The 13,933-nt window shown below is 42.6% G+C and overlaps 1 protein-coding gene and 1 long non-coding RNA gene across 12 annotated transcripts in view; both read right to left on the reverse strand.

Annotated features, from left to right (window-relative positions):
- Positions 1 to 13,933, reverse strand: part of LOC117950501 — a 786,205-nt gene that overhangs the window by 496,751 nt on the left and 275,521 nt on the right. The window lies entirely within an intron of this gene.
- Positions 1 to 13,933, reverse strand: part of LOC117950485 (ephrin type-B receptor 3-like) — a 60,092-nt gene that overhangs the window by 28,274 nt on the left and 17,885 nt on the right. For all 11 annotated transcript variants that reach the window (XM_034881588.1, XM_034881580.1, XM_034881589.1 and 8 more), the window contains exon 2: positions 3,153 to 3,217. In XM_034881588.1, coding sequence (XP_034737479.1) covers positions 3,153 to 3,217 — 65 coding nt within the window. The remainder of the gene's footprint in view (positions 1 to 3,152; positions 3,218 to 13,933) is intronic.

Consider the following 13,933-nt stretch of genomic DNA (forward strand, 5'->3'; position numbering starts at 1 on the left):
TGCATGAGGTTGTGTGTAGTTGTTTAAATGTGCTTGTGTGCGAGTCTGTCTGCCTGAGTGTTTATGTCTGTGTGTTTGTTTGATAGTATATAGGTGTGCGTCTGTTTGTGTATGCGTGTGTTAAGAGAGCGGCCATTTCCCCCGAGACATGACCAGTGGCCAAACACGTTGATCGCCTGCTTACCAAGCCTGAATGAATTAAGTAGGTCACGTAAAAAAGGGTCAAGTTTCTTGGAATTGATTTTCATCAAGATGAATAATTATACAAGATTTGCTATCGACTCCATCGAATCAAAGCTTTAAATTATACTTTCAGATGACAATGAACAATGCTTCTGTGACGCACCTTTCTAGAAGGTCCAAAGGCCTGCTGGAAAAATAAAATCTGCAATATTTTGGCAAAGCTATAATTCTTTGGAACAAACAGATAAGAATAGAGACAGGCGACACAGGTTGTGGCGCAGGGGCTTTCATGGGCAACTTTTTTCATTCATGAACCTTACATGAATTCAAGGTGAACATTAACTGTTAGAAACCTTGACGGCAACTTACTCACTGTAGCTTTAGGTATTAGCTGAAATGCTGTAGCCCCAACAGGCTTTTTTTCTGTTTGTTGTTAGTATGAATAATCTCTCTAAGGCTTCTTTTAAGGACATTTTAGCTTGTTCATAACATGTTTTAGCATGCTGGGGGTCTGTGAAGTATACAGTGATACACCAAGAATAGTTATTATCTCAACAAACTTGCTAACTTTGTATTGTTATTAGTGTATGGTCATGGAAAACCCGGTGGGTGTCATTCCAGATCTGGGGAAGTCTTGCTATAAAGGGGAATTACCCTTTCATGACCCATCTGTTTTGAAAGATAAATGATACGGTATATGGATAAACACACACACAATGCAGGGAGACACAGTGGAAATTTGAAATACAAGCAACAACATGAGTGCAGCTCAATACAGGTGTCCACACACATACACACACCTAGACCATTTGTACCTTGGAACATTGCTATTATGATTGCGGATTTTTACCATAATATTTTTATACGAAATCTTTTGCATGTTTGTGTGCTGCTGTTCCCTGTGTGTGTGTAACAAGCACATGTGTGTGTGCTGTGCACAAGCGTAGCACATTTTACTAATGCGTTGTTAAAATAACAATGAAATGCTGCACTATTGACTTTAGACCAGGTTTTTGTTGGTTAATGGCGCGATAACTTTCTTCTGCAACAAGATAGCAATACGCCAAGAATTCACATGAACACACCTCCCTGTAAGACCAGCACGCCCATGGGCACAAAAATTAGCGCAGGTGCATTTGCTATTTAAACAACGTGCACGCCGGACAATCTTAAAATAGTAAAGACACTTGCGTTGGGTTTTGCGCCACGCTGCACTGGGTGCAAGAGGGCCCCAGGTGTGGTATCATTAATAGCACTTATGTGCTGGTTGTCTTTGGATCCACTATCACAAATAGACAGTTCAGGTTTTCTCGGTGAAGCTTTATGTCTGATGCTGTATCTGTATGTTTTGCAACACCAAAAAAATACACTGAGATGCTGTGACTCAGACTTGGCTGGACAGCATCCCTGGGAGAGTACGTGTACTCTGAGGTGAGTGTGATTGGGTCTTTTTCTAAGATTTTTTCTTGCAAATAGATTTTTGTTCTCTCATATCCTCTCTCCCTTTTTCTGCATGGATATTTCTATGTACTTTACCTAATCTTAAACTCACTGCTCTCCCCCTCCCTTCCAGTTCTCACAGTATGTTGTTTCGTTTGTCCTTTTAGCCATTGTATCGGCTTCTCTTAAACACTCGTCGTCATCCCTAACAAAAATAGGCTGCGACACTCCTGTTGCAAGACCTCAAAAGCATACAAATAAACACACACACAATACATTGTGCATAAAGACAGAAAGAAACAAGACAACAGGGAGGATCGATTTCTTTGCGTAAGAGGAAAATAAATTGAAGGAAAACAGAGTGGAAAGATAACTCAAGGACAACCACCGTCTGGTACATTCTGCTACAAAACTAAAAAGCCAGGGGAAGAACTCTTCTCCATTCTTTTGGTTGGTAATGTGCAAACTCTGGAGTGCAAACGGCTCTCCACTGTATGTATAGCTTTTGAAAAAGAGCATCTGTTGCAAGTTTGCTTGAAAAAGAATTGGTGGGCGTTTTTTAGTTTCTATGCCAATCTGCATTGGACCGGTGGGATCATCCCTGCTGCATTGTAGCTTAACAAGGAAGGGGGAGGCGGGGACCAAAGAGAGGTAAAGGAAGATGAACGGATCGGAAGAGTGAAGGACTTAAGGGAAGGAGGGCACGGAAGGCTGTGAACTGATTGTTGCAGCTGAGGTGGCTAGTGTGTCTGGCTTCATTAGTGCTTAGTTACTCGGAAGTAAAGGAAGGGGAGAATAAGGGGGGTGGGCGACTTCAACCAGCTGGGTTGGAATCTCCATGCAAGTGTGTTGGGGTAAAAACAAAACATACAAAAATGGGGGACTACCTTTCAAAACACAAGGGCTAAGTCAGAAGGCCCCACAAAGACGAGGGGAGGAGAGCTGGGGGGCTTTGGAGAATAGCTGAGGAGGGGTCAAACCTCTTTTTGCTCCTCTTGAGGCCATTGTGGAGACCACATGGGAAAGCAAGATGGGCCTGTCAGTGGCACTTTGTGTGTGCTAGATTTGGATGCCGTGGCGTGTAATGGGTCAACGCCAAGACATTTTTCAGTGTATAAATGGTTAGTTCATGAGCAAACTGCTGTTTTCACATGTTTTAAGTGGGGGAAAGGGGTAGGGAACATCTGTGACTGGGCGGGTCAGTGAAATTGGATTGGGGTGTATCTTTTTCTGCCCCCTAAAAAGCGCATCCCAATACATATCCTGTTGAGTGATTTGTTGATGAAGGTGTGCATGACTGTTAAACTTCCAAAAGGCATGCAGACACACACTCATACAAACCTGGATGTACCCCTTGAATACAGGAAACAGTCAAAGTTACTGTCCACACACGAACATAAAGGTGAATGTAGTTATGTGGCGTTCACAATTCCCTTTTCTCTTCCACCATGTGTCCCCATTAATAAATCAGTCATACTGTGCATGGACACCCAAAGAAAAACACACACACACACACACAGTAAACTCACCCCGGTCTCAGGGTGTGCAGTCCAGGCTAATTCAGTCGTGGCCCACTTCGTGTCCATCAGCGTCTCTGTGAACGGTAGTAGAAAGAAAACAACCAGATCAGACAAAGAGGAACAGGGTGAAAGAGGAAATCAATATAACTTTCAATAGTTTTACAACAATGTCATAAAACTAGTAAAATGAATAGATGAAGAGATAAGAGGCTTTGACCAAAGTTATTCTCAGATAACTGGGTGAATAACTGAATGACAGGAAGCGCGGGATTAGAGCGATATTATATGCACTTAGACAAAGAAGTACTGTATGTCCTGGTGTGACAGGAAGACCAAGAAAGACCAAGAGACAGTGGAATAGTGAGTCAGAGATCTAGGTGGGGGATCTCTGTGAGGTATTGTATGACATTTTATTGCCGCTCATTGTCTCGCTAATTAGTCTCAATTAGATGTTGCTTTTAAACAGGGGAAAGGAAACAACATCGAAGTCTTGCTGAGAAATGGTTCCGCTTCCCACAGGGCACAGCAACAGATAGACACACACACACACACACACACACACACACACCCACACACAGCTACAGGTTGTAAAACCCCACAAGATCTATAACTCAAAACACTTGAATGACGAGAGGGGGTAATAAAGTTAGGTGTCACAAAAGAGTAGCTCTTGAGCATAACAGAGGTCAATACACTTCACTTGGATTTACTTTCTGTCGATACTTGAACACATACAACTTAGTTGTATGCCTGTCATACAGCAAAGCACACACACATCACGTACACAATACACACAAATGAACAAAATGGTGGACTGGGATCTCTCGTGCAAATCCCTTTTCTCCTCTCCACTTTCCTCTCTCTTGTTTCTACTGGCAAAGACGCCGGCTTTGTGAGAGCTGGGAAGAAACTCTATAAATGTTGAGTCTTTTACTACCTGGCGCTCAAGGCACAGCATACAGCCACCATTATTATCTCAACCGCTGTGCTGTTCTACAAGATAGTAAAAGATGATGAAATGGCACTGCCAGAAAGTCAGATTAAACCGTGCCTTGTCATGGAAGGGATGGGTGAGATGTTCCATTTTTCCTGCCTCAGTTGTAAGGCATGAACCTGAAGAAGTCAGGTTACTGCAACTCTATCACCATCTCTGATGGTTTCTTTGACTCTTTCTCCCACTTCTTAGAATTTTTTTTCTCCTGGCAAGCTGACAGGAACTGGTACTTGGGAGCAAAGTAGAAGAGTCAACCCCGGGATTTCACAGTTTCTTCTCCAAATACCTTCTGCCACCACTGCTGCATTTAGAAGCACCAGCAGTGACAAGCGCAAATACCCTTAAAGAGAGAGAGAGACGGCATGCTCCTACAGCTAGGAATTCCCATTGAATTCCACCCCCCCACGCTTTGAGTGACAGTGTCTTTGACGTATGTATGTGCCTATTACACCGGTGAGAAAACATGACTTCCAGAAGAGTTCCTGCCAAAGGGGAAATATCTCCCTGTGCACAAAAACACATACAATCAGATTTCAAATGTAGCTTTAGCTTGTTCCCCTCAGGTGAAATGGTCCGGATGCTTCATTGTGAGACAGGTCACGCAGCGATAACTGTCTCTCTGGGAGTGGCTCTGCTATATTTCATGTACTCACAGCAGTGCTGGGTCAAATCTAGCTCGCAACCATTGTCTCAAAAAATCCTGTCCCTTTCTCGTCTGTGAGTCTCGGATTTTCTCTTTGTGCCGATGCTTTTAAACAAATCATGAAATGTGTCTGCTTTTGGTGAGCGCTCTCTTTGTAACCAGATGCAACAAGCCACATTTGTCTCTTGAGCAAATAAGGGCTTAGTAGTTTCATCTCAGAAACTGTGTCAGTGCATATTAGCAGCAGGACTTCCCCTGACTCATGCTATGACAGTATGTGATTTGGGGCATGTTACCGACAGCTACGCAGGTAGGTAAGCTGCTGTGGTGGAAATTATACACCTATGCCGCCTTGTGTTTATTATTATGACTAGTCCTTGTGTGTGCTGTGTAGGCTTATAATTAGAGCTGACCTTGCTGAAAATGACAGCACAGTGAAAGAAAATGACCGACGGGGCGATTCAAATAGGGGAGAAAATGAAAAGACGGAGATGAGAGAGAATGAACAAGAGCTGGAGAGCAAAAAGGGAGATATGCAAAATGCAAACACAGATGTGCAGTCTGAATCAATAGTTTAGTGGATCATTCGGGAGTGCATGTGCAGCAGTAACCCTTTCCCGATGCATCTGCATTGTTTAAACTTACCAGGTCTGTGCTTGTCTGTAGGAATATGTCAGAATGTAATTGTGTGTGTGTGTGTGTATATTCGGTGTAAAGCTCTGTATTGTGCCCAAAGTGGAGCACCAATCCAGAGTCAATGGGCCAGAGCAAAAGCACTGGATGACCCCAACCTAACCCGGCCGCTTCTTCTCATGTCAGTGTGTGCGTGCATATGGGTGGCAGTTAGGCTCATTTGTCTTTGCGCTCCACGAGTGTGTGTGTGAATTGCAAATTGGGCAATAGAAACACATATATGCTTGACTGTGCAGCAAATTCAGACACCTGCACATTCACAGAAAACACACACACAAACACAATAAAGACAACAAAACAAACCAGAAAGAAGTGCTATATGCCCACGCACAAAAGAACAACCGTCTGTGTGCCAAACCAACAAACCTGTGCTATATGGATGATAAAGGATGAGAGGGAGGCAGAGTAAGACAGATTAAAGAGAGAAAGGTATTTTTTTTAAAGCAAACAACCCTTGAAAGCTTCTAAGGCCATCTGGCGGCTTGCCTAATGGGCCCGGTTGAGAGAGGGAGAGACCAAAAAAAAGAAATACAGAAAGAAAACCAGACGGACGAGTTGAGGGAGAAACACCAATTGTGTGACTAAGATCGTCCCCTGTACAGAACGAAGGTGCTCTTGTTTGTTTTTTCTCTATATGTTTCACTTCACTGTTTCAAATCCTGGAAGTGTAGAATGAGAGAATGAAAGATTTTAGGTAAGAGGGGGGAAAGAACAAAGAGAGTAAAGGCAAATGAACATGCAAATTTACTGCCGTAAAACACACACACACAGAGTGAGAGTGAAGCATGCAGATGTGGGAGGTAGCAGTTGATCAGGAAACACAGATACACCAGGATGGTTAATCTATCTTCCTTGCACGCACTCTTACTTTTTTCTCATTTATTTTTAATCTCTTTGTCATCATCCCTGTGAAACAATGGATTCCCCATCGTCTGACTTTCTCGAACTACTTTCCCCTTTTCCCTCCACTTGGAAATGATAGGTTTGACCTCTTTTCATTTGTCTTTTTCCTCTTCCCTCCCCCTTTTCTTGCCAATCTCTAAATCTGTGCTTGTGTTTTCACGCTGTGATGTGATGGATGTGAAGTGCAGTGTACAGGGGATTGTTTTTCAACCTCCTACCACTCACAAAGACTATTCAATTAGAAAGTCACTGTTTGAGTAACCTGAGGATTGCCTTAGTAAAGTGTTATTTATGATCAAGGTCAACGTCTATTTTTTTTCCTGCGAACTGTGATTGTGTGAGAAAAATTGCAGAAATACAAACAGACTTGGAGAAATCATTTGCAAGCAAATACATGTGTACACACACACACACACACACACACGCAAAGCCAACCCCTAAATTCTAATCCAGTAATGACAGGGCAGGCCTAATAACAGGGGAGGGCACTGAAGCATTCATCTCTATGGCCGCATGCAACACACACACATACACTCACATACACACAAACACACACACACACAGCACCCACAGTTACAAGCCTCTTAAAATATTTCTTTGTTCAAACAAGCAGACTTGTTAAAAGAAGAAAAAAAGGCTGAAAGAGGAAGAAGGGCCATTATTGAGAGCGAGGAATGTGTAGTCATTTCACAGGGCTTTAAGTCCCCGGGTCGCAAGGAGAAGACAGGTGAGGGATTTAGCTTGGATCTTGCCCTGTCTATTTTGAGCTTTTTACCATGTTTGTCTTTGTCAGCGTGACCCCGTCAGATGACAAGTAAAAGGTACCTGAAGCAAACACCAAGGGGGGCTAAAAGATATGTCTTGAAAACCATGGCGATGTGACTGTTACAGAGTCGCAGAAAAACGTCTTTAATGTTAAAGAAAAGCTGACTTGTTAGCTACCTTTGAGCTTGATTTCTTGCTGTAAGCACATAACAAAATGGCTTCTTCTCATGCTAGCATTAACTGCTGAATCAATGAAACATGACGACAGCCAATTTTGTTTTTCAGTCCAAAAAAAATTCCAACACCGCTAATGACTTCTTTCCCCAAATCCTTCCCTTTAGGCTTCTCCAGTAGTTAATTATCTGCTCCCCACCTCTCCTCCGAGTTGCTTTGTTATTTTCTCCTATATTCAAACAGACCAAGCACATAGCAACCTGGCATGGGGTAGCCACTCCATTAAAATACGATGTTGTCTGGTTGCCAAACACTTGAACCTCTGTTTAGCCACAGAAACAGTGAAATGTGTCAACATTGAGAGCGAGGACCTCACGCTCAACTTATTAGCACTATTAGCCTGATTGCTTTCTCTGCTATCTTTGTTGGCTCCGCTTTTGTCATCCAATGTGCAGCAGAGGCAGAGAAAGTCGAATAGAGACACAGAGAGCAGGAGGAGAGATGCTATTCACATTCAAATTGTCCAAGCAGCCTTTTTGCCTTTGTGCGGGTCCAGAGTGCGATGATTAGGAGAAGTCCCCTCCATTTTATGGCAAGACCTCCCCTTGAGCACCCACCCACACACACACGCACACATACACACACGCAGACGGTAATTGGTTGCTGCGACATGGACAGGCCAAGGAGGTGATTCCTCTGTGGAATTCCTGAACGAACTCACACCCATGACAAAACACTCCCCCCTCCCCATCAGCACACACACATACTTCACCCTGCTACAACTCGCTGTCAGTCATCCCACAATGCCTGTCACACAAGAGGTCTGTGATGTGTGTGCACGCTAAAGGGGTTACGCAGTTGATGCATTGGAAATAAGCTCTCTTTCCACCTTTCTGTCTTATTCTTTCCCCTCTCACTCAGTCTAATGCTTGTATCATCTCTTCACATGGGGAAGTCTAACAAACCTAAGTCTTTGCTCTCTGCATTTGTTGCTGGGCCCCTGCCCTCAATTATTTTTCTCCTCGTCTAGAGATACCTGGGGCTAAATACTATTTGGGTTGTAACAGTGTGCTATTTTCTATTTTTTTGTCAGTCTGCTTGGCCCATCATGGCTGCAGAGGCAATTTCTGACAAGTAGCTCTTACCCGAAGACTCCGGGACATGTGATAAATAAACAACAACAAACACAACGGTGAGTCTTTGGCGGAGCAAAGCTGTTGAAATGGAAAAAAGAGCTTTGATCGCAGCAAGGAGCACATTGTAAGCTAGTGCAGGTGGTTTACCAAATTAATAAATGAGTGTGAGCGTGTGTGTGTGTTTGTGTGTGTGTGTGAGTGTGTGAGTGTGTATGTGTGTTTCTGTTGCAACTCAAGAGTGAATTCAAGGGCTCACAAAGTCTAGTCTAGTTCCTGTACTGCCGATGGACTGGGCCCCTTTGTCTTTAACCCCTCCTTTTTTTCTTTCTCTTGCTCATTCGCAGTCTTTCTCTCATCTCTCTCTCTCGCTACCCCTTCTCTCACTAACTCTTCTAATTACAAAGGACAGGGAATCTGACGACCAGGTAGCCCTAAGGGCAGCTGTCTACAAAACCAGGTGTGCCTCAATGTGTGTGTGTGTGTGTTTGTGTGTGCATATGTGACTGTGTGCATATATGTTTGCATGTTGGATCTTTCAAAGCCGGCGTCTTGCTACAATGAGCTTGAGTGTTGGTGCGTGTGTCTGTCTGGGTCATCGGCGTATGCGAAAAATATACGTGCTTGAAAATAGAGTGTCACAGTAAACAGTATCACTTTGGCTTTAAGGATTAGTCGCTTTCCAGTAATGTTGGCCACTTAGAAATTCAAGCTTATTTCACTTTGTAAATAACGTAGTGTAACTTAGTGTAAGTCAATATTTTCTTACTGACTTCAATGAAAATGCTAAAAGATTAAGTTTCGCACACTAAAAACTCCTTTTTTTGTGTGTTTATGTGTATGTGTGAATGTGCAAATTATGTCCCTTCTGTTCCCCATCTTCCTAGTTAACCACCCAACCCCTCACCCTACCCGAGACCCAGCATTCAAAGCGGTCTGCATTGTCCCATGGGTTCATTGAATGGCTCTGTGTTCGGTTTGCTATTGAATAAGTCAAAGCCCGTTCATCAACAGTAGTGACAACATAACACACACACACACAAACACACACATTCACGGTTGGGGTGAGCCATTAGCACTTGTTTTATTGGCTACTTGCTCTCTGACACAAGCACTTTAGATTACCTTCAAAAATCCAATTCTGGAAAGGTTTAATGGGAATCCTCGATAGTGTGAGTGTCTGCATTTTATCAGGAGTGCCATCTTTGCTCCTGTTCATGTTCCTTGATCCGATCAGCAACTTTTTTTGTCATTGTTTGCGTTTAAACCGAAGTACCGATGTTATAACAGCACAGAAGATTGCTTGAGACATGCAGTTTAACTTACAGCTGGCTGACAAAGGGTTTTCAGCTATATACTTGAGCTCCCTTTGAACCTGCAACCTTTAAGTTCCCGCTTCATTCCCCATACTGTAAGAGCTGCACTTAACATTTTGCTCTCAGAAAGGATTGTGAAAGCTTTTGTTCACTGTCTATAACATTCCACATTTATCTTTATGTCTCTCCCTGCTGCTTTACTTAACATGTACACCGCTATCTTTAGGTGTGTGTGTGTGTGTGTGTGTGTGTGTGTGTGTGTGTGTGTGTTAAGTGTGTGTGTCCGTGTGCCGCTTCCACAAAACTGCTGATGCAGACGGTGGTGACTTAATAACAGAGTTCTGGGCATTTGTCTAAACAGAAATTACCACCTTTGTTTTGTTTTGTACAGCCATGCCTCCCTGCATGACGTCATGTTTACTGGGTTTCAATCGCCATTGAAATATTCCTCTGAAGGGGCCATCCCAGACCCAGCAGGTTTTACGACACTGAGATGTTTGGCCTTGTTATATGAAAGCCTTTAGGGCTGCTGGTGCTTTACCTCACCTCTTACTGGAAAACAAACTCATCTTAAATGGAAATATCACTTCTACAATTACAGTAAACAAGGACATTGTCACTGTAAAACAAACTTTATCCTTTGTGTATTTTTTTGAAAAGAAGTATTGCTTCATTGTAGCAATGATTTATAAGGTTTGATGTCAAATTTACCACTTATATTTCATTTTGAAAAAGCCTGTTCCTCATTTGCAAATGATTACGTTAAGGGCATCAGGTCTGCCAGTGTTTAACCACCAACAGGAAACAGGCACAGAACCAGATTTCTGTAGGGACATGGGATGTTTACATCACCTAACATGGAAACTATTGCCTCAACCTTTACCAAAAGTGAAGTAAGTTTTCATTTACAACCCTTCCTAGAAACCCACACGTCTCTCTCTCTCTCTCTCTCGCTCTCTCTCTCTCTCTCTTTCTCTCTCTCTCTCACATTATTTAATTCAGTTTGGGTTCAGATTTGTTTTCCTCAATTGACATTCAGTATCAAACGCTGACAGTATTAAGCATAATGCTCTAGTCATGAATTAGACTGTTAAATCCAAGCACAGGGTGACTGCGTAAGATGGCTAGATGCCATGATCTGATTTCCTTGCAAATGACTCAGCCAACTGCATCTGAAAAATGCAAACAAGCAAGAGAGGAGCAGGTCCGTCCCAAGGATCTGCATATGGAAATACAGATCTCCTTTTCAAGTTTTGTGGGTAGTTGCGTGTGTGTGCATGATTGTGTTAGTCAGAGTAAGAAAGGAAGCGAGACAAAGTCATTTCGCTGTCTATTTGTGTGTGTGTTTGTGTTTGATAAAGTGTGCGTGTGGCACTACGTCTGTTGATTTCTTTCTGTGTCACCTCCCACTTCCTAGGGGGTAGCAATACCTGGAATACAATTCATATTTCAAACACAATATGGTGTAACTGCAACCTCAGCAAGCTCTAATTGATTCAATAGCCTGCCATATAGATGAAAGGCAAACAAATACACCACACATATACACATGAACACATGTAGGTACGCATTTCAAACTTCTATAAAAAGACTTCCTTGACACATACCAAGATAACAAGCAGGCAACACACTTGTCTAAACATCAGCTCCACCATTACCTCACTTTCAACCACACTTATTTATAACATATAATGCAAAAAACTGCACTCACAATCTTTTACAGTTAAAGATAAAGGGACATTATCTGTTATCTAGCAGACTGATTTGGTATTCGAGCTATGGAAAAAAGACCATCCCTTGTTCAGCAACAACTCAGCCATCATGTCGAAAAATATTCTTTTACATCTTCTAAAACAGATACATGTCTCTTTATCTATCCATCTCATATTCCATGTACTTTCGCATTTACTTAAGCTTGTTACTGATGTTCAACAATTGTCTCATTAAATGTTCATCTATAAAGAGAGAGACATAAAAGCCGGGCGGCGGAGTAATTTACTCAATGAGATGAAGCAGTGCCGATATTCTTTGATTTGCTGCTTTGTCTGACCAAACCTGCCGACTGCTCTGATGACTCCTCAGTGGATAAGACTAATGAAGAAACAGTGCGGCGTAGCTCGCAACCCTGATAAGAATCAGTGTTTGCAGACGCTAATAAATATGAAGTGCCTCAAAGGTCAAATGAGAAGAGGAAAAAATAGATTATGCTTTAATTAGTCTTGAAATAAGCTTCATTCTTACTCAATATTCTCATTTAAATGTTGGAATCCTCATAAGTTCAGCTGGAGAGGCAGACATGCATGCTTTAACACACACATCTGTGTATAGAAAACCCAGCATTTACTATGTATGAAACTTTATTTTCTTTCTGTCTTTATTCAAGGAAGGCAGCATCCCATACTGTTAGTCTGAGCCTGTGTGTCTGTCTGTGAGCAGAAATTCACCTGGCGCCTCTGCCTCTCTGAGGGATATAAGGTATTAGTGGTGCAGGCTAACATTGTGACAGGTGAGTGTCAGGACTCGCTAACCCCATCAAACTCACATTTAGCATGTCAAGTCTGCCAACAGGGTTTTGGCAGCCCACAATCTACCTTTATAGTTTACCTTCATTGACCCCCGCTAGTCACATTTCTACAGATTATGTGTCTTTTTGTGAGAGCAAAGAGTTCTTGGGAGAGTGGCCTTGTGGTTATAAAGACCACGCTGGAAATAAAACTTCACTTTGATCAACCAACGACATGCGTGATCGTTAAGGTTCATATGTCCTTGAGAGAGAGAATGAACCTCTATTTGCTCGTGATTGGAAGTCACTCTGGAGCAGTGGAATTTAAATGTTGGAACATCCATGCTAGATACAAAAGCAGTGAATGGAGGAATGAACCATGTGAGAACATAATATGACATGCGCCAACATTCTCTGGCATTTTATATGCATTACTTCCCAGGCTTATACAGCCACAGCACAAAGGAAATAACTATTCGATATGGGTTTATTTGTAGCGATAAGAAAGGGAAAGAAGAATGGAGACAGAGAAAAAGGGAGAGGGAGGGGAAAAGAGATTCCCATCTTTGGGTGTGGTTGCTTGCTTGTGATTGAAAAAAACTGCACACTGGTTTATACCTTATTTTAGACTTATTTGTAAGTCTTTGAAGATTACAGCAAAAAACTAAAAGAGAAAGAAGAGGACGAGGAATCATGAAAAACTTAAGGGTAGGGAAGGGGGTGCAAGAGATGGCAGTGGAAAAGAAAAGAAAAGATATTCAAAGAAAGAGGGAGGAAGCAAAGCAGAGAAAGCGATAGGAATGAAAGGCAATGGGGCCAGTAAGGTAACAAAAGGGGGGTGAGGAGGGCGGAGAGAACACAGAGGAGAGTAAAAGAAAGGAGAGGAGAGGATGGAGAGCTGGTACACGCACTCTAGTATTCCCCACAGCCTCTGTGCTTCTTTCATTGCCACTGTGTTTTTGGCATGCTGACACGCAGCGGCCTATAGAGACTGTGTCTGCTTATTGCTTTTCTGCAGGGAGCCATCGTCTAGTTTACTGCTGTCCTTTTCCTCTCCTCTCCTCTCCTCCTCTCCTCTCCTCCTCTCTTCTCCTCTCCTCTCCTCTCCTCTCCTGCCCCTGTGCCAACCAGGGCATCCATTCATAACAGCTCGACAGCTCTGGCAACAGACTGTGTACAAGATAACAGCACAGATTCCTAGACCAGACATAAGAAAATGTGATAGCAGCAACTTGGCCTTGGGGAATGTGTGAATTTCAGTGAAAACATTGAAATTGTTGCCGAGAATAGTGTTTCACGTTTTTTCCATGTGTGCACTCAAACACTCACTTGGGTGAATGAATGAGTATTTGCCTTTTTAAGTGGAAGCTGCTGATTATCTGAGTGTCTCAGAGGCACTATAAGCATAAACATGCACGAAACAACACACATGCACACATTTCTGTTCAATACAAGGTGGGCTATTGTGCTGCCTGTGCAGTAGGAGAGAGTGTGAGCAGTTACCTCACAGCTCTAATAGCAGGTTTTAAGCAATTCCGTGTGTCAGCAATGGCTGACTCAACAAACAGAGCTCAATCATTTGGGAACACAAACCCAAACTGTACACTTACATGATGCTAATGCATACACATTATGTATAATACATTATTTAAACAGTAATAACAGC

The sequence above is a fragment of the Etheostoma cragini genome, chromosome 9 (genome assembly GCF_013103735.1).
Source record: "Etheostoma cragini isolate CJK2018 chromosome 9, CSU_Ecrag_1.0, whole genome shotgun sequence".
Lineage (NCBI taxonomy): Eukaryota > Metazoa > Chordata > Actinopteri > Perciformes > Percidae > Etheostoma > Etheostoma cragini.